This window comes from Leucoraja erinacea, chromosome 22, assembly GCF_028641065.1.
Source record: "Leucoraja erinacea ecotype New England chromosome 22, Leri_hhj_1, whole genome shotgun sequence".
NCBI lineage: Eukaryota > Metazoa > Chordata > Chondrichthyes > Rajiformes > Rajidae > Leucoraja > Leucoraja erinaceus.
In genome coordinates this window covers 26,862,416-26,889,835 of record NC_073398.1, presented here as the reverse complement: position 1 = coordinate 26,889,835, position 27,420 = coordinate 26,862,416, and the positions used below count along the sequence as shown (strand labels likewise).

Genomic DNA, 27,420 nt, shown 5'->3' with positions numbered 1-27,420 from the left:
ATTTCTACACTTGATCTCTCTCTGTATTCCTGTATTAACCATCTTGCTTGCCTTCCCTCTGTTCTACCCTCTCTGGTATCTCTCTCTCGTAGCTATAGTTTTTATGCTATCCTGTTATTCCATCATAAAAAACCTGCTCAGATTGACTATAATTTTTTTAGTGCAAGGACATGCAACAAGTTCCTTCTGTACGTTTCTCACCTGCAGAGTGGTTCTTATTATCTATGCTCCTTGGTATTGAATACAATGAATTATTTCCAACAAATGTTAATTCAAATTGATTTAAACACCAGCACAATTTAAACATTTGCCAGTTTAACAACCCAGTTATGAGGTCCTAGAAACATATGGCCAGTATTATCCTGTAGATTCACATGGATTTGAGTGCAGCAATTGACAGGTTAGGCTGGCAGTTTATAGATTTAACAACTTTAAATAGTCAAGTCAAGTCACATTTATTTATATAGCACATCTAAAAAACAACTCTCGTTGGCCAAAGTGCTTTACATTTGTTATAAGAATAGCACAACAAAACAAACTACATACATATATACATGTAGCCCTCACTCAGAGGACGTCAGGAAAGGCTTGGGAGTATAGATAAGTCTTTAGTCTTGACTTTAAAGAGTCGATGGAGGGGGCAGTTTTGATGGGAACGGGGATGCTGTTCCAGTCTAGGGGTTGCAACCGCAAAGGCGCGGTCGCCCCTGAGCTTATGCCTAGACCGTGGGATATTCAGCAACCCCAAGTCGGCCGATCTGAGGGGCCTGGAGGTGGAGTGGTGGGTGAGAAGACTTTTTATGTAGGTGGGGGCAAGCCCATTGAGGGCTTTGTAGCCATGGAGGAGAATCTTGAAGTTTATACAGAGCCGCACAGGGAGCCAGTGGAGAGAGGCCAGGATCGAGGTGATGTGGTCCCTTTTTCGGGTGCCCGTCGGGAGTCTCGCTGCGGCGTTTTGGACCAGTTGCAGGCGGGACAGGGAAGATTGGCTGATGCCAATGTAATGGGAGTTGCAGTAATCTAGGCGGGAGGAGATGAATGTGTGGATGATCTTTTCCTGGTCATCAAACTGAAGGATTTTTTTTATTTTAGCTATCGTCCGAAGCTGAAAGAAGCTAGCTTTTACCACGGCATTGACTTGTTTGTCAAATTTCAATGCCGAGTCAAATATCACGCCAAGGTTTTTGACGTGAGGTTTGAGTAGTAGTGTAAGGCTTCCAAGGCTGCTTGCTATCATTTTGATTGAGTCCGAGGGGTCGAGAAGGATGACCTCAGACTTACTCTCGTTTAGTTGGAGGAAGTTCTGGGCCATCCAACACTTTATATCCTCGAGGCAGTGGGTAAGGTTAAACAGATTTGATTGGTTTTTGGGCTTCAGGAGGAGATAGAGTTGGGTATCGTCTGCGTATAGGGAGCTGCAATCGGGAGTCAAATGTCCATGAAGTCTGTGTAAAATTGCTGCTAATGCCCCCAGTGCGGGTGAGGGCAACACTGAAATTGTTAAACGTATTTAATGAATAAAACCTGTGTGCTTTCTTTCACAAACAATCTTCCAAAATCCTTCAAAGAACAAATAGTTTATTATTCCAAGAAGTGAAGAATGTAGTACCCACAGGGTGTGTTGTTACTCTAGTACCTCTGTACTACAGAGGCCAACAATCTAACGTTAAGCACCTGAAATCCATTTTATCCTCGGGCTATTCATCCAGTATTGGTTATACATTGCTCGTGTATGTTGGAGCAGCACATAGAAGAGAAGGAAATTTGGCACAAACCCAGCATTTGTAATCTACTTATGGAACTTGCTATTGTGACTGAGCAATGTTCCAAACAGAAAGCACAAGGCTAAGTTAGGTTTTAAAGGAATGTTTGCAAAATAAATCTTTTAACCTGTGTGGCTCTCATTAGCCTGCAACAATTGGGAATTTCTATTTCTGAAAATATGCAAAGGAGCTTTTATTTTCTGTAACATATGAAGAGTCATCTGCAGTACAGTTGTATCCTATTTGAAAATCGGATATCTAGAAGATTAAGGAAGGACTATAAATCATATAGTCCTTAAAAGTAACACTAGCAAATTTGCAGATGACACAAAGCTGGGTGGCAGTGTGAACTGCGAAGAGGATGCTAGGAGGTTGCAGGGTGACTTGGACATGTTGAGTGAGTAGGCAGATGCATGGCAGATACAGTATAAAGTAGATAGATGTGAGGTTATCCAGTTTCGCGACAAGAAAAAGGAGGCAGATTATTATCTTCATGGTTAAGAAGGAACTGCAGATGCAGGAAAAATCGAAGGTAGATAAAAATGCTGGAGAAACTCAGCGGGTGAGGCAGCATCTATGGAGCGAAGGAATAGGTGACGTTTCGGGTCGAGACCCTCTTCAGACTGATGTGGGGGTGGTGGGGGCGGGAAGAAGAAAGGAAGAGGTGGAAACAGTGGGCTGTGGGAGAGGTGGGAAGGGGAGGGGGAAGAGGGAGAAAGCAAGGACTACGTGAAATTGGAGGTCAATGTTCATACCGCTGGTGTGTAAACTACCTAAGCGAAATATGAGGTGCTGCTCCTCTCAATGGTGTCAGATTAGGAAAAAGGGAAGTGCAACGAGACCTGGGTGTCCTTGTACACCAGTCACTGAAAGTAAACATGCAGGTACAGCAGGCAGTGAAGAAACCTAATGGCATGTTGGCCTTCATAACAAGAGAATTAATATAGGAGTGAAGATGTCCTTCTGCAGTTGTACACGGCCCTGGTGAGTCCACATCTAGAGTATTGTATGCAGTTTTGGTCTCCTAATTTGAGGAACGACATCTTTGCTATTGAGGCAGTATAGTGTAGGTCCATGAGGTTAATACCCGGGATGGCGGGACTGTCATATGAGGAAAGATTGGTAAATCTGAGCTTGTATTCACTGGAATTTAGAAGGATGAGAGGAGATCTTATAGAAACATATAAAATTATAAAAGGACTGGACAAGCTGGATGCAGGAAAAATGTTCCCAATGTTGGGCGAGTCCAGAACCAGGGGCCACAGTCTAAGCATAAAGGGGAGGCCATTTAAAACTGAGATGAGAAAAAACTTTTTCACCCAGAGAGTTGTGAATTTGTGGAATTCTCTGCCACTGAAGGCATTAGAGGCCAATTCACTGGATTAATTTAAACGTCAGATAGAGCTCTAGGAGCTAGCGGAATGAAGGGATATGGGGAGAAGGCAGGCATGGGTCATTGATTGTGGATGATCAGCCATGATCACAATGAATGGCGGTGCAGGCTCGAAGGGCCAAATGGCCTCGTCCTGCACCTATTTTCTATGTTTCTATATGGCCTTTCTCTGAGGTATACACATTTGTTGGTTGTGTGTAAGCAGTCGCTGTGAAAAGGATCATACCATTTTCACTGAGTTTTCACCAAAGTGTATGAGTGTAGAGCTGGGTTGGGCACCAATACAAGCACAAGAACCAACCGTTATCTGTTCATAATTTATTTTATAGTTTTTATCATAGTTGCCTTGGTGGGTGATGTGGGATATTTTGACATCCAGCTCCCAATCCTCTGTGCTCCTGTTATTGCAGATAATAAGATTGTACAGTTTGGCTTGGAAGTTCTGGGTCACTCACCCTGTTACGCAATGACTGATGAGGAAAGAAACTGTGTTGTGCATTGAATCATTTCTGAGAACTCTCCTCCACATCTTGCTGCCACCTATACATTTCTGGCCCACTTTGCATTTCATCTTCTCATGAGATTAGTTTATCTTGGCATCATGTTCGGCACACTGTGGGTCGAATGGTCTGTTAATGTGTTTTCCTGTTCATTGTTCTTAAAACCTCCGATGGTGAAGGGCTTTGGGAACCTTAAGTTTAATATCACCTATAATTCCCAGACAGGTCTGCTTTGGGATAATTACATGGTTCAAATTTCTGTTGAATCTATAATTGATAGAGCAGGTTTGATTTATAATTTGTTTGACAGGCCTACCTGGCTGACTTGAATGAAGAATCTCAACGTTGACTCTTGTGCTGACCACGTCCCCCGATTCTTTGTCAGATCCAACAAGCTGCACAAACAAGTTAAACCAAAGTTCAAGATTGTCTTTGTACCACTTTATGAATAGAGTCACAGAGAGAGCAAATTGCCACTCTCCCCACTGAATTGCATACAAGTAATAAATGAATACAAAATGAGGACACTAAAGAATGGCATTAAAAAGGGGTAGAGAAAGATGTTCTATGTCTTAACCTCAGAGCTGAGGCTGGAGTGTACCCTTACCTGCAGCATGTATTTCTCACGTGCATACAGACGATCAGTTCGAGCTATTAAGAGTCCTTCCTGTGTGACTTGGAACAGCTGTGTGTGATTGGAGCGATTTGCCAGGGTGTAGACAATATTTGGATTTCTCCCCTGGGGTAATACATGGGCACAAATTCAAACAATAAGCATTCACGCTGATATAGAGTGAATAGTTGAATTTCCCCACTGCTGCCATTCCATGATCCACTCACTGAGCCCGGGACAGTAAATTCTGGGCTGTGAACATCTTTGGTCATTACCTCAATGGGACAATGTGTTTTGGAGAACTATCTTATAATTGAAATCGGTCATGGTGATAAGTCCATGATTACGTATCTCAACACTGCAACAGTTCCGTTGAAGTGGTGAAAGGTTCATGATCATGTAACTCAGCATTGCAAAGAGTCAAAGAAATTAAGATTATAAATCCTTGATGAAGTATCTCAGTGTTGGAATCTGTTAAGATGATAGGTGGACAATAAACTATTTTGTTACTGCAATAGATGGTAATGAGATGATTGAATTTTTGGAAGTGCCTTGGCATTGGGTCAGGATAAAATATTCATAGTGAGGTATCTCAATATGAGAATGTGAGAAAGGGTGAAGTTGTAGTTAACACACAGTCTACACAGTGTGTTGAGGTGACAGCATGTTAAATCCATTTATTTTTAAATCATTTCTCCACTAGACTCATGGAAATGGGCTCTCCAGCCCAATTTACCCATGGAATGCAAAACTGAGCATAGTACTTGAGAAATGTTCTAAAGTTCTGGGAAAGGCAGGTGAATTTCCTAATGGATGACTTTTTCAAAGATCTGTTCACATTAGCTATCTTCCTGCGAGGTTGAACATGATATAGGTTATAGCCAATGAATAATTGCTTCCTCCCCTCTAGTATCCCAGTCTCCATCAGGTGAATATTGGATATAATAATAATAATACATTTTATTTATGGACGCCTTTCAAGAGTCTCAAGGACACCTTACAAAATTTAGCAAATAGAGTAAAAACATGTAAGCGGAATGAAATAAATAGTAACGGCATCACCAGTACACAAATTAAAGACAAAATTCAATCCAAAGACAAAAATCAAAAACACAATATGAAGAGAGAGCAGCGGCAGCTAAAGCGCACCAGCGTACACTCTCCCTTCCGGCAACCATCTTGGACACAGCATAAAATAATCATTTACACACAAAAAAATATCCACCCACAATGGTTACCACTGTGGGGGAAGGCACAATGTCCAGCCCCCATCCCCAGTTCTCCCATAGTCAGGCCTATTGAGGCCTCCACAGTTGCCTCTACGGGGGCCCGATGTTCCTGGCCGTTCTCGCCGGGTGGTGTTGCTCCGGCGTCGGGAGAGTCCTCACAGCAGCTGGGACGGCTGGAACGGCCGATTCCCTACCGGAGTCCGTGGCATTCCGAAGCCGACAGGGCCGCGTCGGTTGGTGCTCCGAGGCTCCCGATGTTAAAGTCGGCGCTGCCGCCCGCGGCTGGTCGCTCCACAGTCCCGCAGCTCGACGGTGTTGATCACGGCGGTCTCAGCATACCGGAGCTCCAGCGCGGCGACCCAGGCAAGGCATCGCCCGCTCCGCTCCGCGATAGCGCTCCAGCGCTGTGCCGCCACCGAAGCTGAAGGTGCTGGGCGGTCCCCGCCAGGAAAACGCCGCTCCACTCCCGCTGGTAGGCCGCAAGGACGGGTCGATAGGTCGACAGTGCAACCCGGGGAAAAAGCTGCCTCACCGACCAGGTAGGGACCTAGAAAATAGTTTCCCCCTTCCCCCCCACATAAAAAAGTCAAATTCCCCAACAAACATAGGACAAAATTCACTAAAAACTAATAAAAAAAAGTGAATTGAACGGACAGCTGCTGGTTAGCAGCCATTCCCCACGATGGCTCCTCCTCCTCCATATAAGACTTGGAGACTTGGATAAAAGACTTGGAGACTATCCTTACAGTCTTTGAAAACTGCCTTGCGGTCTTAAACATGCACCCTGACAGCAGGTAAATACCTCAATTTAATGTTTTGTTTAAATACTGACACTTCATCATGAGTGAAGAAGTATATACAACAAAAATATAATTTAACTCACATTTTTAAAATCCTGGTCTATTGCTTCTAGCAGTAAGAGCTTATTGCCGTAAGTAACTACTACAGCAAATGGGTTTGTTTGCTCCTGAACAAATCCCTCATACTTGGTGGTATTAAACCGTGGCTGATAGTGATTCTGGGCCAAAACACGAATTAGCACGGTTGTCACTGTGTACTTTGTAGGATCATCTACTTGGGAGGCCTGGAAAGGAAAAAAATATTAATGTAAAGTTGTGGAGGTTCTGTCTCTCTTGTTACTTACAGCCCCCACTTACTCTTAACTATATTACCTATGTTTCTTAGTTCACATTCAATCATTTTGGCCAGACTCACAGATGCTGCCTGGCCTGCTGAGTGTATCTAGCATTTTCTCTTTTTATTATGGATGTATATAGTGAAAGGATATAGTACATCAAATCCCATGGGGAATACATAGGATGAACGCACAGAATCTTTTACCCAGAACAGAGGAATCAAGAACCACATGAAAGGTTTAACATGAAAGGGGGAAGATTTAAAAGGAACCCAAGGGGCAGCTTTTTCATGCAGAGGATGTTGGGTATATGGAATGAGTTGCCAAAGGAGGTAGTTGAGGCAGCTACTATAACAACATTCAAAATACATTTGGACAGCTACATGGATAGAAAAGGTTTACAAGGATATGAGCCAAATATGGGCTGGTTGGACTGGTGTGTATTAGGCATCTTGGTTGGCATGTTCAAGTTGGGCCGAAGGGCCTGTTTCCATGCTGTAATACTCAATGGGGAACTTGCAGACTTGATCCTTGGGTCTGTTGACCTTTACATAGAATGTGTAGCTCAGAAATATATCATTTTGAACAAATTGTCCAAGCCTCTGTTTATGCTACATATCCTCCCATCCTAATTCACCTCATCAGCCTATAAATCCAACCCTTTTTCTCATTTACATATCAAACTTCCCTTTAAATAAATCTTGTCCCGCTCACCTACGGATGGTAGCAATATCCTCATTCACTAAGTAAAGGAGTTTCTCCTGAATTCCTGACTTGAATAGCCATCTTATAGTTAGAACACCATATATAGATAAGCTTTATTATTCATTCTGTTAATTTTAATCTTTATATCTGGTACCATCCATATAATTCTAATTTGCACTTTCTGCAGAAATTCTTTATAATTTTTTTCAGAAAGATCAATGGTCAAAGTAATGTCCAATGTGTGGCCTAACAACATTGGATACATTTAACATAACCTCTCTTCAAAGCAAGAAATCTTAGGCAAAGTAAATAGGAATCATTGTTCCTGCATTAATTACTACTCGGTGTTTTCTGACAGTCATTCTTGAATGAATTGTTCCTGTGGTGAGATATCAACCACTGATCATTGTTTAAACTTGCAACTAAAACGAGAGCTGCTGAAACAAGTGTTTTCCTGGATGTGAAACCAAACTGTGGGTGTACGAGAAAGGAACAATGGTTAGTAATCAATTTATTGATCATACAAAGAAAATGTGCAAAGAGGATATAGTGGACAGTATTTCACAATGCATTTGGAGATGCTTTTGTGTGCAAGCACCATCTTGAGACGTGTGGCCTAGCAGAGCAACTGTTGTGCTGAAGATGTCAGGGATTAAGGAAGATCACCATGAAAAAGTAAGAGGACAATTGGTTTCTTTAGACTCCTGAGAATCATTGTCCTCTGTTCAGATTTCCTGTTGGTACAACAGAAGGAATTGTCTTGTGTGTTTCTTTGATGTGGGAATGTTTGGTGAGGCCAGGATTTATTGCCCATCTCTAATTGCCCGTGGGCACTGCTGCAGTGCTTGTGGAGTTCCAGGATTTTGGTCCAGTCATGATGAAGGAAGGGCAATATATTTGTAAGTCAGGATAATGTGTGGCTTGGGGAGAAACCTTCTAGTTGTGGCATTCCTATGTGCACACTTCCTTTATTTTAGTTGTACAGATCACAAAAGATGCTGTTTAAGAAACTTTGGCAAGAAATTCCAATGCAATTTATGGATTGCACAGATTTCAGCCACATTACGTCAGTAGAGGGAATGAATGTTTAAGGTGGTGAATGGGTAACATGGCTTTGTCCTTGATCATGCCTGGCCATTGAAACCTCAATATTTGTGTGTTTGGTTTGATTAAGACTCTGGTCAATGGTGCCCCACTCAGGATGCAGTTGGAAGGTGCTGGAATAGTCTGCTGCATTATCTGGGGAGTTGCATGTAGAATTTAATTTATGCAGAAATCAACAGGCATTCTCACTTCTAATCTTATGATGGATGGAAGAGCATTGATAAAGCATCTAAAGATCCATTGTGTCAGGATCCTGTCTTGCCCTGCAGAGATGTCCTGGACCTGAGATGATTAGCTTCCAGAACCACAACTGTCTTCTTTTGTGCTGGAATAGTCAGTGACGATTTAGTGCCTCAATATTACACAAAGCGCTGGAATAACTCAGTGGGTCAGACTAAGTCAAAGTCAATGTCAAATTTATTCATCACATGCACCAACGAAGACACAAAGAATTTGCCAGGCAGCGATACACTTAAAAAAACACACACACAATACACAATAGAATTCAACACAAACATCCACACTGTGGAGGAAGGCAACAAAGTTCAGTCAGTCCTCCTTCCCCGTTCATCCGTGGTCGGGGCTATAAACCCTCCATAGTCTCCGCTACGGACGGCCAGATGTACAGGCCCTCTCATCAGGATGATCAAAACTCCGACGTCGGGACGGTCGAACACACTCCGCAGCTTGGAGCGCCCGGAACGGCCACTTTCCTACCGGAGACCTCGGCTTCAGGATGTTATAGGCCGCAGGCCGTCGGTCGGAGCTCTTCTCTGGCAAGGGATCCCAGACTCCGGACGGTAAGTCCATGGCAAGCCCGTGGCTAGAAGCTCTGCAGAGCACAGCCCCGTGATGCCAAACTCACCAGATCAGCGATTGGAGCACTCCTTTCTGATGACCCCCGGCAAGGGCCCTCCCCGCTCCGTGATGGAAAAGTCCACGCTGCGCCCGCTGCTGAAGCTCTGGGCCCAACTCCGGGAAAGGCCACTCCAATCCAAGCGGTTAGGCCCGCGAGGGAGGTGGAGAAGCGACACGAAAAAATCGCCTCTCTGTCGAGGAAGTGACTGAAGAACGGTTTCCCCCTTTATCCCCCCCCCACCACCTCCCACACAAGAGATACCACTAAAACATTTGAACACACTAAAAAAAACAAAAAAAGTCGAAATAACGAACACGCTGCTGGCAGGGCAGCTGACTCACAGCGCCCTCAACCGACCAAAAATTATTATCACCTAAAGAACCGACTAAAAATTATCATCACCTAAAGAAACGTCACAACCCAAAAAAAATCACTATCCATTTTCGCCAGGGATGCTACCCGACCTGTTGAGTTACTACAGCACTGTGCCAGTGTTCAACTGTTGTTGTGCCAGTGTTCAAGCCAAACAACTGCAATTAAAGCTCATTGTTCATTGTCACATTGATTTTGTTTAAAGCCAGAAATAATCATTAATTATATTTTCTTTACCATGACTGTCAAAGAGAACAAGGGGGTCTTCATCAAGCTCCGAACTGGCCACCTCATCATCATTGCTCCGGTAACATTGTTGACTTCAAATCTTCCATTATCATCACCTGAAGAATAGAAGGAACAGTGAGAACTAGCCCAGTCTCTAACTGGTCCTGTTCCACTAGGTGTACTGTGTGTGGCCAGTCTTTCCTGCTGAAGTTTCCTATCTCCCTCATTGCTAGTCCCAATTTCAACCACCAAGACTGGACCCCATTTCTCCCATTGTTGAATCTCAGTTACCCTTCAGACTGGACCTAAACTCTCTTTGCTGAACAGAGGCCAGACTCCAGCTCTTTCTCTTTTTGCTAGACCCAGCTGACTCATTGCGATCTTACCCAAATTCTCCTAATGCCAGAACTCATTAAACGCTCGCTGAGATTAGACCTGAGCACACCCGCTGAGATTGGACCACTGATGTCAGATCCAAGTGTCCGCATTCCCAGATCCAAGCTCTTTCACCGACCCAATGCTATCACAGCTTTACATTCAGCTGTAACCACTTGAGCTCTCCTCCCGACTTCACCCCTGCACACTTCTGTTGTACCTCGTGCCCTCATCACCCAAACGCGTGCATTTATAGCATTCCCTGTTATACTTCCTGCCTTCCAAACTATGACATGATTTTCAGATGTATTTCAAGCAAAAGAATAGTCACTTAGACTGATTTGACTGTCTTTTAGAGTTCAGACCTGTGAGAATTGAATATGCAACTTGTGTCTGAAGTCCCTTGTCTCCATCTTCTGCTAATAAGGGTCCTGGGGAGAGCTGGAGAGCATGATACTGGAACAGACAAAAAGATTGAAGTCAGCAAAGATAGGAAACACTTGTCTTGCTGATAAGACTTTAGTCAACATGCAACCAATCAATATTCGGAATTGGACACTTTCCATTTTATGACCTTTTTGTTCGGTGAACTCCAGCATGTATGCGAGAGGTAACTTGCCTCTGCTGGCTTCCAACACCTTATCTTAAATCCATCCTTGCAACAGCAGCTTGTATTGCATCCGAGGTGCATTGCCCAGTTCACATACCCATCCTGCCCCTGACTCTGAATGAGATTGTATGTCTTATGCAAAATAAGAATAAACATTCGATTTTATTTACAGAACTCTTTTTATAACTTCAATGTTCCAAAATCTGCTTACTAAATAATATTTGACGGTCATAATTTCCATTACGCAAAATAGCATAGTTTTGCGCAGTAACCTCCCACATGTTGCATGTCAATATTGAGAGGGATATATTAATCAAAATAGTGATAAATCCCCTGCTCCTCTTTGAAATAATGCCATAGAACTATTGAGTTCACCAAGGGAGTACACAGTACTTTGGTTTAATATTTGTTTTGAAAGATGGCACTGCTAACTGTGCAAACACCCCCCCCCCCCCCCCCTCCGGCCCCCATCCATTAATGTTTTAGAAAGTCATCATACATTGTGTGTTTAGATCAGAAAAATAGATCATATTATTTGGAAAATGTAAAAAAAAAGTTAATTTGAGGAGCAATGGGGATCTGGGAGTATACATTTACAAATTATTTATAGTTGTAATGGATTTTAATGGACCATAGAAATATAGCTGGAAATACTTCAATAATACAATACAACTAACAATACTTCCTTTCTCTTAATTAGATACCTTTTTGAATTGATGCTTTCTTAATGGGGTTTTTTTTTTTAAATGAGATTTGTTGTTGTTGACGGGCTTCTGTAGCACCACCTTATATCAGACCACAGCAACCCAACTATCTGCAACTATATTGGTGATAGAAACTTCATATAGACATTTCTACTTGAGGTCTTTACTCCAGTAAGACATATTCCTGGAGATCTCAGTACAAGACATGCCATGAACCACTCCACTGCACTGCAGAACTGCAGTTGGTCACTTGAAATGTGGTCATGAAACATTCCCTCTCCTGCCTTCTCACAGGAGTTGGAAAGACTATTATTCGAAAATGATTTACTCAAAAAGACGTTAGTTAATAAATGAGCATTCAAAGAAAGTTAAGAAGTGCATAATTTTTATTCTTGTGACTGTTCTGCTGATAGCACTAACTGGGAGATTATGAACATGAAATTCTGTAAACCTCACACGAGTGTTGAGGAGGAATATTGAGGGTTGGCACGGTGACGCAGCAGTAGAGTTACTGCCTTACTGCACCAGAGATCCAGGTTCGATTCTGATTACAGGTGCTTTATGCACAGAGTTTGTACTTTCCCCCCATGACCGCGTGGGTTTTCTCCGGGTGCCCCGGATTCCTTCCACACTCCAAAGACATAGAGGTTTGTAGGTTACTTGGCTTCAGTAAAAATTGTAAATTGTCCCTAGTTTGTGGTGCACTAATATATTGGGGATTGCTGGTCGGCACGGACTCGGTGGGCTGAAGGATCTATTTTCACGCTGTATCTCTAAACGATAAAGGAAACTGTGCTAAGATGATGCTTGTTTAAACTGGAAGTCCTGTGGCGAGATTTCAAAATTTCAACATTCATTGTGACCCTTTCCCCATTTGCATGAATCCCCTCTTACCGGTAGCTTTGCTTCTGTGACATTTCCTGTGTAGGTTGGATTGACGCAGACTCTGGTCTTCCCATGTAACACAAACTTGCATGGAAGAAATCTTGGATACTGGTCATCCCCATCCAACACACTAATGGTCACTTTTGCTGTTGTGTTGTATTTCTCCTCAGTATTCATTTCCTGTGTGAAAGATAATATTAGGAGGGTAAAGAAACATTTTCAGTGCTAAGACAGTTAGTACAACTAAGTCAGGAGGTACATTTTTAGGAATTACAGGAGGTTTTCGGGAAGAAACTACAGAGCTCAATCCACTAGTTGTGGATAACATTAGCAAACTCTAGGCAAAATCGCATTGGAACAAAGATAACATGGGGTAAATGAGTTTTCATACCATAGCATAAACCATTAGATCCAACTCTTTCTTGCTCTCATAATCGAGGCGTTGGGCTAGAAGGATGTTCCCACTGTTTGGTAGGTCAATCTTGAAGAATTCTGCATCTTTCTACAACACAAAGTTTGACATTGATAAAATGAAAGGCGTCAGTTGTCCGCCTGCATGCAGGGAGACAGAGAAAACCTACCCATTAGATTCCCAACCTGCTGGCCTCTGAACTGGACCTGGACTTTTCCATTGCAACCTTAGTCTCTTCTGCTTTGAGATTATTGTGGCCTTTTTTCCCCTTCCAGTCTGAAGGGATGGTGATCGTATGCTGGTGAATCTGTAGAATTGAAGGAAGCATTCCTACTCCTCAACAGCAATTTATTGAAATTATTATCTTGTTGGAACGATCCTTTCAGTAACAACAGGCCATCAAATAGACAGGAGAAATGTGGATTCTCCTATACACTCTGCAATTTAAGTAAAATGTTTGCGGGGACACGTAAAATGGGCTTATCCAACAGTAGGCTAGATATCTTTCAGCAGTACTTTCAACATTGTGTGCTGGGCCTTGGAATTAGCCCTTTCTGCACTTGCATTATGTCTCAAAGTGACAAGATCCAACCTGTTATTGTCTGCACTTATTCTAAAACGAGCTTTAAGAAGGAACTGCAGATGCTGGAACAATCGAAGGTAGACAGGAATGCTGGAAAAACTCAGCGGGTGAGACAGCAAATATGGAGCAATGGAATGAGGGACGTTTTGTGTTGGGTGAGGAAGGGTCTCAGCTCCATTGATGCTGCCTCATCCGCTGAGTTTCTAAAACAAGCTTTGAACTGTTTGAAGTGTTTCAAACAATAGTGAAGCTGCTGACAATCGAACTCTTTCTATTCTATTGCATACCCTGCACCTGTGATCTGAAGCAAAACTGTATTCATCCAACCTCACATCCTTGCTTTCAAACCTTCATTAGTAACAGATGATACAAATTTGGGCCGATTTCCAAAGCATTCAGAGAGATCAAGAGCAAAGAAAATTGTTAAAATCTGACTATAGTCAAAGCAAGTAGACCAGAACTTCCAAACTAAAATAAAATAAATAGTTTAAAAGGGAACACAAGAAAGGCCAGGGGAATGGTACTAATTGGCGACTACTTCAAAGAGCCAGCATATGCGATGGGCCAAATAGCATTCTGTGCCTATTAATGCTAACCAACTACTATTCCCATATAGGGACCTATTTTGCTACTTTGCAGCGTAGTTGTGTCAGTCTCATCTGTCAGTCTCATCCGTCAGTCTCATCCGTCAGTCTCAACAGGAGTAAACGTTTACCTACCGATGCTCTGTCAACCATGTAGATGAGGCCATCACCATCCTCATCATGAGCCTGCAACCTGAAGAGAATCTCGCCAATAGGTGTCAGCTGTCAGAGGGGGAAGGAGAAGAAGGAGCAAAAAACAGTTTAAAGATGAGTTCAAAGCTTTGGGAAATTGAAATGACAATTTTTAAGGAGTAGTTATTCTGAAGTGAAACTTGATGCCATAGGCTTGAAAAATAAAAACATAAATAAAAATAGAAAATACTAGAAATATTCAGCAGACTTGAAGTATTTCTATTTCTCTTCCCAAATATTTGGCCTGCTGAATATTTCCAGCAACTTATGGTTTTATTTTAGATTTCCAGCGTTTGTAATTTTCTTGTGATTTCAAAGATAAATATGCATTTATGTACTGTCTTTCACAACCCCAGCGATTTCTAAGTGCATTGGAGCCAAAAAATACTTTTTGAAACATATTCATTTGTAATGTTGCAAATATAGTGTGCAATGTGATAATGACCAGATTATTTCATGTACTTTCATTGAGAGGTCAGTATTGGCTCTCTCACCCCACTTCTAATATTGCTGCAGCATCTTTTATATCCAGCTGAGTAGGTGAATAAATCTTTGATTTTACTTTTACCGGAAAGTTAGCACTCCCTCAATCCTACACTGGAGAGTTAGATCAAACTGTGTTCTCCGTGCCCTACAGTCATCGCAGGTTGACAAATTAAAATAAAGGTTCTTCTTCAAAAAACATATTGGATTTTGATACACATGAATTGTCTGTTGAAATTATGCAGTGCAATGGCTACATTTCAATACGTAGCACATTAGCTAGAAAGCACTTTGGGATGTTATGAAATTGTAAAGGCATGCGATAAATGCAAGTGCTTTCATTTTTAACGAACAATAAAACAGGTTTTATAAGACAGAAGGTCAGTTCCTCACCTCACTAATGTTGAGTGGTTGAACACTTTCTTTCAGGAAAACCGGTGAGTTATCATTTTCGTTAAGGACTTGCACCATTAACCTGTGATGAATCTTCAAAAATATAGAAACATTTATTGATTCATTAAATAAAATACCAGCTTCACTTCTACTGCTTTCACTGCTATTCTATCCATCTTCCTCTTTTTCTTTGTTCGAGTTGGGAGTTGATGGGATTGGAAACATAAGTAGTTTCTAATACTTATCGGTGGTAGAAACTGCTTATGTTTCCAATCCCATAATATAAACAAATGTAATTAATTATAAAAGAAAGTTGGACAGGTGATGATGAAAGAAGTAGCAGGTTGGTGGACAAAATACAGACATGTGACACCAAACAATATCGCCTGGCTAAGAACCAATGTAGGCACCATTCCCTACTTCTGATCTGTAGGTTTTCACAACTCCAAGACACAAAAGTCAAGGTTGATTTAAATAAAACAAGAGAAGATTAGGAATTTTTTTTTAATATCTACCTCATGTTTTAAAAGTTTGGGCATTAAAAATGTGAGAAAGACTGACTAATGGAGCGAGGGAGGTTTGTAATTCCCTCCTCCCTCCTCTCTCATTAACTACCGCCCAATCTCAAACCTCCCCTTTCTTTCAAAAACCCTGGAGCGTATCGTTGCGTCGCAACTTCATTCCCACCTCCTTGCGTATAACCTACTTGAACCCCTCCAATCTGGCTTTCACCCCCTCCATAGCACAGAAACTGCTCTCCTCAAAGTCCTCAACGACCTCCTCACCTCTGCTGGCACTGGTTCCCTCAACATCCTCATCCTCCTCGACTTGAGCGCAGCCTTCGATACAGTGAACCATAACATCCTGCTCACCAGACTCAAAGACCTCGGCATTGAAGGCTCTGCACTCAGCTGGCTCCGTTCCTACCTTTCCAACAGATCCCACTTCATCTCTCTCCACAACCACACCTCTGCTACAGCCACAGTCACTCAAGGCGTTCCCCAAGTCTCCGTACTCGGCCCCCTCCTCTTCAACATCTACATCCTCCCCCTTGGTCAGATACTCCGCCACTTCAACCTGGACTTCCACTGTTACACCGATGACACCCTGATCTACCTCGGCACCAAATCCCCCACAACCCCCCCTCTCCCATATCAACTCCTGTTTGTCAGCTATAAAAACCTGGATGCAACATAACTTCCTCAAACTCAACAGCGATAAGACAGAATTCCTCCTCATAGGCTCCAAAGCCACACTCAACAAAATCAATAACCCCACTCTCACCATCGACGGCACCACTCTCCCCATCTCCCCAGGCCTGCAACCTCGGCGTGATCTTTGATTCCACCCTCTCGCTTGAGCCTCACATCCGCCATGTCATTAAAACCTCCTTCTTTCATCTCCGCAACATCGCCAAACTCAGACCCTCTCTCACACCTCCCGCTGCTGAAAGACTCATCCATGCCTTCATCTCCTCCCGACTGGACTACTGCAACTCACTTCTCCTTGGCATCAGCTCCACCTACATCAACCGACTCCAACTGGTCCAGAACGCAGCCGCCCGACTCATCACCCACACCAAATCCTGGCATCACATCACTCCAGTCCTCAAACAACTTCACTGGCTTCCCATCTCCCACCGGATCACCTACAAAATCCTGGTCCTCATCTACAAAGCCCTCCACCATCTGTCCCCCCCATATCTCACTGACCTCCTTTCCCCCTACCAACCCTCACGGTCCCTCAGATCCACATCAGCCGGTCTCCTCTCCATCCACAAGTCCAACCTCCGCAGTTTTGGGGACAGAGCCTTCTCCAGGGCAGCTCCCAGGCTCTGGAACTCCCTCCCCCAACTGATTCGCAATTCCGTGTCCCTCACCATCTTCCAGTCCCGCCTCAAGACCCATCTCTTCACCTCTGCCTATCCTTAGCCCCACGTCCCCCTCCCTTTTCATCTGTGCATTAATTACCTCATATTGTGTTTTGAATTGAATTCTGTCTTTACTTTGTGTACTAGTTATGTCTCTACTATTTATTTCATTCCCCTTACATGTTTTTCCTCTACCTGCTGAATTTTTGTAAGGTGTCCTTGAGACTCTTGCCATCAATTTGTTCTGAAGGAGCTACTATCAATTCAGAGTGAAAGGAGTGCATTACTGTCACAAGGGAAAGCAACTTCTGAGAAGTGAGGAAAAAAAGACCATATGCTGGGGTCACTGAAATGAACGATCAATCGAAGTGAAAGTCAGGAGACAGACAATCCTTTATCCGACGTGTAGTCAAAAAGTGAAACTCACCACTGTCAGGAGTAGATAAAGTGCTCAACATAGGTGTATTTATGACACAAGAGAAAAGGGAAAATAACAGATGTTGCTTAAAAGAGATGTACACAGAGCAGAAAAGTTGATGTAGATTACTTGATGAAGGGCAAGCAGATTCCCAGCACTTGAGTTTCATACATCAGGTGTAGCAGAATTCAAATTAATGTGGAACATGTTAAACATTTCCACTAAGTTCCAATTAGGTTAATGTATTTAGAAATCCGTAACCAGTTTCCCGAACTTCACTATTTTCAACCAATCTATTTAGCAGTGGTAGCTGCAAAAATGTCTATTTCGCAGCCAATAGTTACAGGTCTTAACTAGTATTATTGATACAGAACATCATTGGTTTGGAATAAATGGACATAAATTGTTCTTCTCATCTAGGTCAAATTAGAAAATGACAATCGTATTTTATAACTTAATCACACCAAATCTCATACCAATTGTTTTATTCAAAGCAACAGGCATAAATTCAGAAGAATAGACAAGTTTAATATAAGGTAGCAGACATCCATGTACCTGAGCTGAAGAAATAACATCAGTGCAGGTTATCGTGGCAAAGAGAAGAGGTGTGGTCAGTAGCTGTTAAAAGGAACACAACATGCTGAATATTAGGGTAAGAGAGTATTCACATTCAGAAACCAACATATTCACTGTTCCAGAGGCCGTGAGTACAAATTGCTTGTGTCCCTTTCTCAAAATCACGACCAGTGGTCCCTATCAGGAGTTATGATGCCACTGAAGGTCAGGCCTCGTGTAATCTCAGTTACAGTGCTCACACAATATCTTTTAAGTTTATTTATTCATGAGAAGTGGGCACTACGGGCAAGGCCACCATTTATTCCCCATTATTAAATATTGTTGAGAAGGTGGCAGTCTGCCTACTTAAACTGGTGCAATCCGTCTGAACTACACTCAACACTTTACTGTGGTCAAGGAATTCATAGATTTCAATCCGATCACATGAAATGAAATGAAATGAAATGATTCAATTTATTGTCATTGTCAGTGTACAGTACAGAGACAACGAAATGCATTTTTAGCATCTCCCTTGAAAGGGAGACACAGGGCGTCGCGGTGTGCCCGCGCCTGCCGCCGTAATTACATTCCATTACAGGCAAAGGTGGGTGAAGTGTCTTGCCCAAGGACACAACGACAGTATGCACTCCAAGCGGGATTTGAACCGGCTACCTTCCGGTCGCCAGCCGAACTCTTAGCCCATTGTGCTATCTGTCGCCCTGACACATCGAAGGGGAAAAAAATAAAACAACAACACCAACAATGACACCTTTCTTTAACTGATCCATGTATTAGTTACTATTGCATAATTCCCAGATTTTCTACTTTCACCAATGATTTGCCTGCATAATTTGACTGGATTAGTTACTCTTAAAACTTCCAATCTCCCGTGCGGGGATTCCCAGTTCCCCCAACCATCCCCCGCCTGTACCTCTCGATCCAAAGGTTTGGTTGGCAGCACATTTAACTTGATGATTTTCTCTTCCAATTGAAACCACTCCAAATCTGTTCCAGTTAAATTCAAGTGTATTTCTCCAGCGGATAGGTTGCCATTCACGGCGAGTCTTGCGATGAATGTTCCATCCGGACTATTCTCTTGAATATCCACAGAAAGATCATGCCCACCAGAGCACAGATCACCTGGTGTAAAGGACAATAGATTCACAATTCACATTACAGCATTCAGCCATTTGTTCCCTACCCACTGGGAGAGATTAGTGGCCAGTGATGGGTGATGTGTTGTGGTCGATGATTTGAGTGATTGGCAATGAATAGTGGGCAGTAACTGGAGGAGATTACCATCAGTCTAGCAATCCTTGATAAACTATTGTAACATTTGTGAGAATTACATAATGTGGAGATGAGTTAAAAACGTGTCCCATCTTTACCAGGAAATCAATGAATAGTTTGCTGATTTGGGCAGACACTGGAAATTAATGGCTAATAAGTGAACTCATAATTTGACCAATGATCCTGGGGAAATTGCTGGCTGATGCAGACTGGTCAAAAGTAATTTCATTAAAGATCTAAACAGGCAGCATGGGGGGGGGGGGGGGGGGGGGGGGAGAATTTCATATCTACATTGCACAACACCTTAAGAATATATTGATGCAATGTCATAACTGCAAAGTTTATATTATTTCATAAAGCAGGCTTGGTAACCCCAGAAGATAGACAGTTCATTGATAGTCGATTTGAAATTCCAATATTTTGAAAGAATTTGAAGGGTAGAGAGAAATAAACATTTCTGCTGGTGGAGGAGAGTTGGATAAGGGGACATAACCCTTAAATAAGATCCAGGTCATTCAAGAGAGAGGTCATGAAACATTCCTTAATGAAGAGATTGGTAGAAGAATGAAACTCAATGGCTGCTAAGCAACATTAACTTTTCCAAATATGAATGGACAGCTGTTAGCAAGACATATCTATTTAAGGAAATGTAACAAAGGGCCACAATCTCAATGGGTGATGGAATGGATTCAATGGGTTAATGGGGTTTCTCATAGTTCTGGGTTTTAGTTTCATCCCATTGGTCAGGGTAAGATTTGAAGGTAGGTTATCAAATAAAAGTCGTACATTTTATGAGCTAGCATCAACTTCAAATGCTCATCCTTATTCTCAAACACCTCCATAACTTCAATCTTTGTTGCATTTGTAATATTAACTATTCCTCCAGAATTCAAATGTTTCAAAATAGATATTAAAAGTTGTCTCTTTCTTCTACTTCAGGTGAAAAAGATTGTTGCAGGTTTGGGGGAAAAAAGGAGGGGATTTTCCCCACAATCCTGGATAATGTTTATCCTTCAAACATCTTCATTGAACAGGAGATGTGGTCATGCTTTCATTGTTCATGTACATTATTCTACACAAATTGATTGCTGTATTTTCAGCAGTAGAAAATACAATTCAATGGCTCAGGAGTTACAAAAGCCACATCTGTATAAACCAAGCCAAGCCCTATATTAATGCAGATCAAAACACAAGTGCTGGAGGAGCGTACTAAATCAGGCAGCATCTATGGAGGGAATGGACTGATGACATATTGCAAAGGTGCGACCCAAAACATCACCTGTCCATTCCCTCCACAGATGCTTCCTGACCCGTTGAGTTCCTCCAGCACTTTGTGTTTTGCTCAGGATTCCAGCATCAACAGTTCCTCGTGTCTTTGTATAAATGCAGGTGATTTCTTCATTTATGTTCTTTTCTAAAACATTCTAAGTGAAGCAGAGAGTCTGTTTTACCTTCCATGAGGATCGATGCAAACCTAGAAAACAATATGCCCATAATAAACATCCATAGCTTCAGCATAGTGACCCAATCCATGGGCTGGGGTTGGAAATGTGGCAGAGTATAGAGATCCTTTGTTGCTCTCTTCTCAGAATCACTGTCAAACCTGGCCACACACACCTCAATCTGGAAAGAGAGAACAAAAAGAACAGTTTATTTAAATATTTCTGTGGGATGAAGAAGGTGAAGCATGTTTGGGGATGCCCAGAGGTGGTAGGTTTATCCTTAATTATCTCAAGGAGACACTTTCAGAACAACAGTATGTATTTTCTTACAGGCCAACAACAATGACTACAATTTGGAAGGTAGGATGTTTATGTCACATGTGTGATGACATCATTCATTGCATGACTTATACGGATGCAAATGCATCACAGATGATTTCCTGGTTGCTATGTGGCCTTCAATGACACTGCAAAATGTGTTAGCGTCCTCCAGTTCACCTGTACGTGCATCAGCTCACTTTCTTGGTTTATTTTTGTTGTGGAGTCTCTTGGTGAGCTGTTTTTACAGCCCCACCCAGTGTTCTAAGCAGAGAACAGTTTTGCAAGGGTATTTCCATTTTCTTAGGCACAATGGTTTCACTTCTTAATCCTACTACGAATGACACTGTCTAGACATTTCCTGTCTAGCTTCGGAGGGCATTTGGGCAGACAGTAAAGACTGCCAGTCAGGGAGGGCACTGAGGTCGAACAGTGATGGATAGTCAGAGTGGACAATGATGAATAGTCAGAATGGGCAGTAAGGGTAGGCAGTGAGGGATGGGTTTAGAAGGTGACAGTGATGGTATAAATAAGCTCTTCTAAGCTTCCCCCTGTCTAGTTCAGTCAATAAACCACTGATTCAAGCACTGGAACAACTCATCTTTACTTTTGGATAGCACAACAAATTCCCCTAGACGATACCTAAACCACTGCAGGTACAATCCTTGTATCTATCTGGCCAAGCCCTCCAGCCTTGTGCAAGCAGAAACACTCCAAAAGGTCATGCAGTCCCAAGCGCTCATCCAGAAGATCGACAAAGGACCTCTTTTATAGGTCCCTGAACCTTGAGGGGTCGAACTACAGAAGGGTGGTCTATTTACAATCCAATCAAACATAACAAATTACAACAATACATTATTGACAGTTACACAAACCAATAGCAGAATTCCCCTTACATTGTTGCAGGAGAAGCTTCCAGAAGAAGCTAACATAACTTGAATAATGCAACATTTACCCTGGGATTCAAACAGACCAGACAGAGCTTAACATTTCAACCAATCAACAATTAACAGGGTAACTGTCTCACAACATTATTTAGAATATGTACACTTAGTTTGCATTTATCCATCTTCATGCATTTTACATTTCCTTGGATGTCCTCTGCAGAAATCCCATTCATCTGTCAATTGAATATGCAACACTGATCTGGACACTTTAATTTCATGTTACATGTATTTTGTGATTTTATAACTGTTGTCAATTTCCCTCTTGGGATAGATAAAGTTCTATCGTATCGTATGGAATAAGCACCACTTCTCTTCATTCCTCACATTCACAGTGGTTCCCCGAGAGTATCTACTTTCACAAAGTGACCCACATCTTCATCAGTATTCATGGTGATTTTTGTAGGTATATTGCATTTACAGCTACTCTGGCCGGGTTTCACAGGTATTAATACTCACTGTGGGAGGGGTAACTCTGTAAATACCAATATTCTTCCAGGACTCTTGCCGAGCACAGATAAGCAGCCAGGACACTGTGAATCTGGGTGCAGTCCGTGGGACCCAGCGCGAATACTGATGGAAACATCGGGACCTCTATGAATATTGCAAACGTGTGTCAATGCCGGTAACCTCCTGTACTGATCTACCGTGATACAGATACACTCCTAGGATACCTTGTGAAAGACTCGTGTACATCTGAGAATACTGAGATCGCCTGGTGCCTGGGAAAACCGATTAATTCCCAGGATCCTCTGTAAAAATGATAGAACTCTCTATGACTATTGTTATACCCCTGGGGCTCTTTCTGAATGGTGACATACATCCACGATGGTCTATGTACTGAAATGTACCTGGACTCCTGTGAATGAGAATTACTTCCCAGCAACCCCGCATCTCCTGCTAACATCCTCCCAGGACCCACTATGAATACTGACACCCTCCTCAATCTCCTGCGAATACTGACACACTCCCAGAACTCCCTTTGAATACCAACACCCTCCCAGGAACCCGTGTGAATACTGACACCCTCCTGGGAATACTCTCATGTCTCCCTCCTCTGTGGTACCTCTGCACGCCTGGGCACTCTGAACACGCGGTCAAGATGCCTGCAAAACCGATGTTACAATCTCTGTGAGTACAGACCACCCCTGCTTTACGGAGGGCTTGCTTCCCAATCCAACCGTCCATATTGCAAATTTCTGCAAAACGGACTCTTGCCAAAAATTGACATTTGTTGTTCCTCTTAATTGCTTATTTTTTTCCCCACATACGAGAAAGAGCGAATTTTTAATCTGCATCTGAAGTTTTTGGTGGTGATTAGTGATTTACCATTAATAACAGACACAGATACACTCCAGAACTTCTGTGAATACAGATACGCTGTTGAGACCCTTTAAGAATGTCGATACAAGAAGGTCCCGTTGGGAAACAAACTTACCCAGGGCCATGTGTGAATACTGATACTGATACAGATCACACTTCTGTGAAAACTGCTGCATACCAAAATCCTCTGTGAATATTGATTATTCTCCCAGGACGCAAGGTGGATGCTGATTCATTCCAGGACCCCCTTTGAATATCAAAGTGCTCCCAGTATCCTCTGTGAATGCTGGTAGACTCCAGTAATGCTCTGTGAAAGCTGATATTGTTCTGGGATTCTTCTCGAACCTGATGTGGAAACTGATACTGCTCTGAATCCCTGTGAATCACCTGTACTGATGTGAGTACTACCGGAACCCTCTGCTTACCAACATGTTCCCAGGGACCCCCTCTGAACATGGATACACACATGGCACCTTCTGAGAATACCGATTCACATCTGGAGCCCGCAACTAATACTGTGAGCCTCTGAGAACTGATTCACTTGGGACACCTTGAGCATATTGAGGCACCCCCCCCCCCCCATTCAATACAATACAATTTATTTGTTGTCATTTGAACCTCATTGAGGTTCAAACGAAATTTAGTTTCTGCAGTCATACAAACAAGTAGAAGAACCAAGACACAACACAATTTACACAAGCATCCATTACAGAGAATCTCCTCCTCACTGTGATGGAAGGCAAAGTCTTATCTCTCCCCTGCACTCCCCATTCTCCTCCCGTTGTCAAAGTCAAAGCCCCCAGCGGGCGATGGTAAGTAAGTCCCGCGGCCATTAAAACCGTGCCGGGCGATGCTATGCCACGCTCCGGGTCATCCTCAACCCCGCAACTCGGGCGGGAGAAGTCGCCGTTGCGGAAGCCCCGAAAAGCCGTCTCCCACCAGGGACCCGCGAGCTCCCGGTGTTACCGTCCACAGGGCCGGCGGCTGGAGCCTCCGAATCTCCGGGGTCGGGTCGCAGCCACGCGCCGCCACAGCTCTCCACGCTCCGAACACGGCCAGCTCCACGATGGCAAGTCCGCAGGCTCCGCGACTGGAGCTCCCAGGTCGTTCCGGTTGGAGGCCGCTCCACGGTGCTAGGCCCCAACGACAACGGAGACTCGACAGGGAAAAGGTCAGGTCCTCCGTACAGGGAAAAGATTTTAAAAGTTTCATCACCCCCCATATCCCCCCTCCCCCCCACACATACCCAGTTAAAAATAAAACATTATACACTACACTCAAATGAGACAAAAAAAAAAAGACAGACGGACTGCAGAGGCCGCTGCGACGTGAGCCGCGCCACCCACCCAACGATTCTTCTTAGACTCAGAGTAAATAGAGGTAACCTGAAAATCTAATTGACTTATATACTCCAGGGACTTTCTATGAATATTGTTGTACACCTGAGACTCCCTGAGAATATGGAAATGTTTCCATGACCTTCTGTGAGTAGTAATATACTCACACAAGGCCAGAATCCATCATGAATACCTCTCAGACCTTCCGTAGATGTTGAAAGACTCTTGGGGCAATCTGTGAATGTTGATACATGCTCAGGGTTCTCTGAAAAATTCACACAATCGCCTGTGAAAATTGACTTTGGAAACTGTGATTACTGATTTACACCTGAAACACACTGCAAATACTGATTCTCTCCGAGGACGTTTTGTGAATAGTGATACTTTTTTTTGAAAATCCATGAATACTAATACATTTCCAGGATCCTTGGTGAATACTGACACACATGTGGAATCTTCTTATTAAGATATTTGAATACACACTTGGGGCCCTCTGGGAATACAAATATACTTCTGGGGCTCCCTGTGAATGTTGATACACACTTGTGGACCCTCTGTATAAACTGATACAACCCAGGACCCTGTGTGAATATTAATTCCATTCTGGGACCCCCTGCATGCATAGATACATTCATGTGAACCCCTGTACTGATGATAGTGTAATGGACCTTTTCATAAATAGTCAGATTCTGGGACCCTCCTCTAATGTGACACACTCCTGTGAACCTGTTTAAATACCAAATCATTTCTGGATCTCTTTGTGATCACAGAAACAAAGCCAGGAAAATTGTTATTACCAGCACATTCCAGGGACCTTCCTTGCACAACAGCCCCCCCCCCCCCACCCTCCTGTTGAATACTGGTGCAAGTCTCCAATGCTCGTAACTGTTTTGCGGGACAAATGTGACTGAGAAGAATCTGGTTCAGAATTTCCATTTTTAGCTGCTGAGAATTCCATCAATACCTTTCTACATGTTTATAATACGTTCTCATCAAAATTAATTCACAATGCCAGCTAAATGAATAATTCATGTAGCTCTCACATTAACAACAATCAGAAATAATCAATGGGTTAAATCAGTTCCAGTTTTAAAATCCAATCTGCTGCAATCAAACAAATGTTCACTTACCCCTCACTATCACTCCTGGAGAGACACTGTTGAGTTGCTTTTCACCAGAAATTCATATGGATAAATAACCCTGGCTCTTAACAATTATTAGCAAATATTTTGAATGTTTAAAAGGAAGACATTTTTCATTCACAGATTCCATTTGCTGAGCATTTAAAGATTAAGTTGCTTTTTTGGGCCAACTGCAGTAAGATTGTCACGTGTCTGGTGCTTGGAAGAGAAATCTCTACCCTAGAAAGGGCTTAGAGGGCATTTAATGAGGGATAAGATTTCAGGAATAGTGTCTAACTAAGCCAGTAGAAAAGGATTTACTTTTGCAACTTATTGAGGGGAGAATGGATTTCGAGGCCAATTACTTATTTTGCTTAAGTAAACGGAGCTTGAACTTCTTTTAAATTGCAGTGCGATGAATCATAAGCTTTTATTTGTTAACGTCTGAGGAGAAAATGTTGGCCACTTCAAACTTATTGTCAGAGCAATAATGCGACTTAGTTATGTTGCTAACACAAAGGATGTCTTTTTCTCTGCTCAATGAACAGATATGAGCTGTGCAGGTGAAAATACCTGCAGCAGATTTGACCTCGGATTTTATCATTGGTCTTGCATTTTGCAGCAATTTATCTTTGAATTTATATTTGGCCTTACATTTTGCAGCAAGATTTCATTTTAAATCAATGGGAGTGGAAATTTAACTGTACACATAAACTAGCTCTAAATTTCACAAACCTGTTCACACAAGATTTATATGTGCACCTTGTGCAAAGAAGCAGGTATTGGGTAAGCATGTAACACAGAGGTATCTGAATTTGCACACACTAAGCTTGTGTAATATCAGCTGTAGCTGCAACTAATCACCGCCACTTAAAGAAGAACAGAACATTGCTGAAGGTCAATGCGCAGTTAATGTTTGGGCACAGCTCGAGCGGTTGCTCCATTTCACTGACATTGTGCTAAACATCCTGGTTAAAGAGGGGGAACTCAAAGGGAGGGTTCTAACAAGGGCTGGTTCTAACATAGGCTTGTTGCCCCAGTATAACTCTGTGCTGTTTGTGTGGAGTCTGCACGTTCTCCCTGAATTATCTTGAACTCCCTTGGATGCACTGATTTCCTCCCACACTCCAAAGACGTGCTGGTTAGCTGATTAATTGTCTGCTGTAAATTGCCCTGGTGTGGAGCCAGTGGTAGAAGCTGGGAAATTGGATAGATAAATGGCCGCCTCGAATGTATGAAAATGTGGAAAAATGAACTTGAGGTAGGGTTGGGGAGACAGGATTATGAACCCTCCAATAATCTCGAGAGGTTATGGATGCACATGTATATGATTGTCTGTTTGCATTATGAATGTATGTACATAGACCTACAAAAGCTTGAAGTTTGAAGTACCACACAAGTTGTTAGCAAGAGGAGGTGGGAAGGGAAAGAAATGCCCATAGGAATATAGTATTGGTGCATCAAGAACATCAATGAATCTACTTGCACAATTAAGGTCAATGAACAAAACGACCATCTACAAGAGATTCAGCACTGCATTAGAGATTCAGATTCAGCAGTTACCAACTGTTGAGGATGACAAAGTTTTCATTCTTGTTCTTTGGGCTCTGAGGTGGTTGAGGAAACCCACAGGCTCTGGCACGTGGGACAAGGCGTGATTGATGGGGTTGCCAGGTGGGT

At 42.7% G+C, this 27,420-nt stretch overlaps 1 protein-coding gene across 1 annotated transcript in view; it reads right to left on the bottom strand.

The window, feature by feature from the left end:
• The window catches only part of cdhr5-rs (cadherin-related family member 5, related sequence), a 75,082-nt gene that overhangs the window by 6,673 nt on the left and 40,989 nt on the right, over positions 1 to 27,420 (bottom strand). The window contains exons 2-13 of the mRNA XM_055653274.1: positions 20,707 to 20,878; positions 18,897 to 19,105; positions 17,966 to 18,028; positions 15,123 to 15,215; positions 14,190 to 14,276; positions 12,867 to 12,977; positions 12,485 to 12,655; positions 10,642 to 10,732; positions 9,911 to 10,017; positions 6,382 to 6,582; positions 4,264 to 4,395; positions 3,973 to 4,051 (exon numbers count right to left, since the gene is read on the bottom strand). Of these exons, the coding sequence (XP_055509249.1) occupies positions 3,973 to 4,051; positions 4,264 to 4,395; positions 6,382 to 6,582; positions 9,911 to 10,017; positions 10,642 to 10,732; positions 12,485 to 12,655; positions 12,867 to 12,977; positions 14,190 to 14,276; positions 15,123 to 15,215; positions 17,966 to 18,028; positions 18,897 to 19,105; positions 20,707 to 20,788 (1,426 nt within the window). The 5' untranslated portion in view covers positions 20,789 to 20,878. The remainder of the gene's footprint in view (positions 1 to 3,972; positions 4,052 to 4,263; positions 4,396 to 6,381; positions 6,583 to 9,910; positions 10,018 to 10,641; positions 10,733 to 12,484; positions 12,656 to 12,866; positions 12,978 to 14,189; positions 14,277 to 15,122; positions 15,216 to 17,965; positions 18,029 to 18,896; positions 19,106 to 20,706; positions 20,879 to 27,420) is intronic.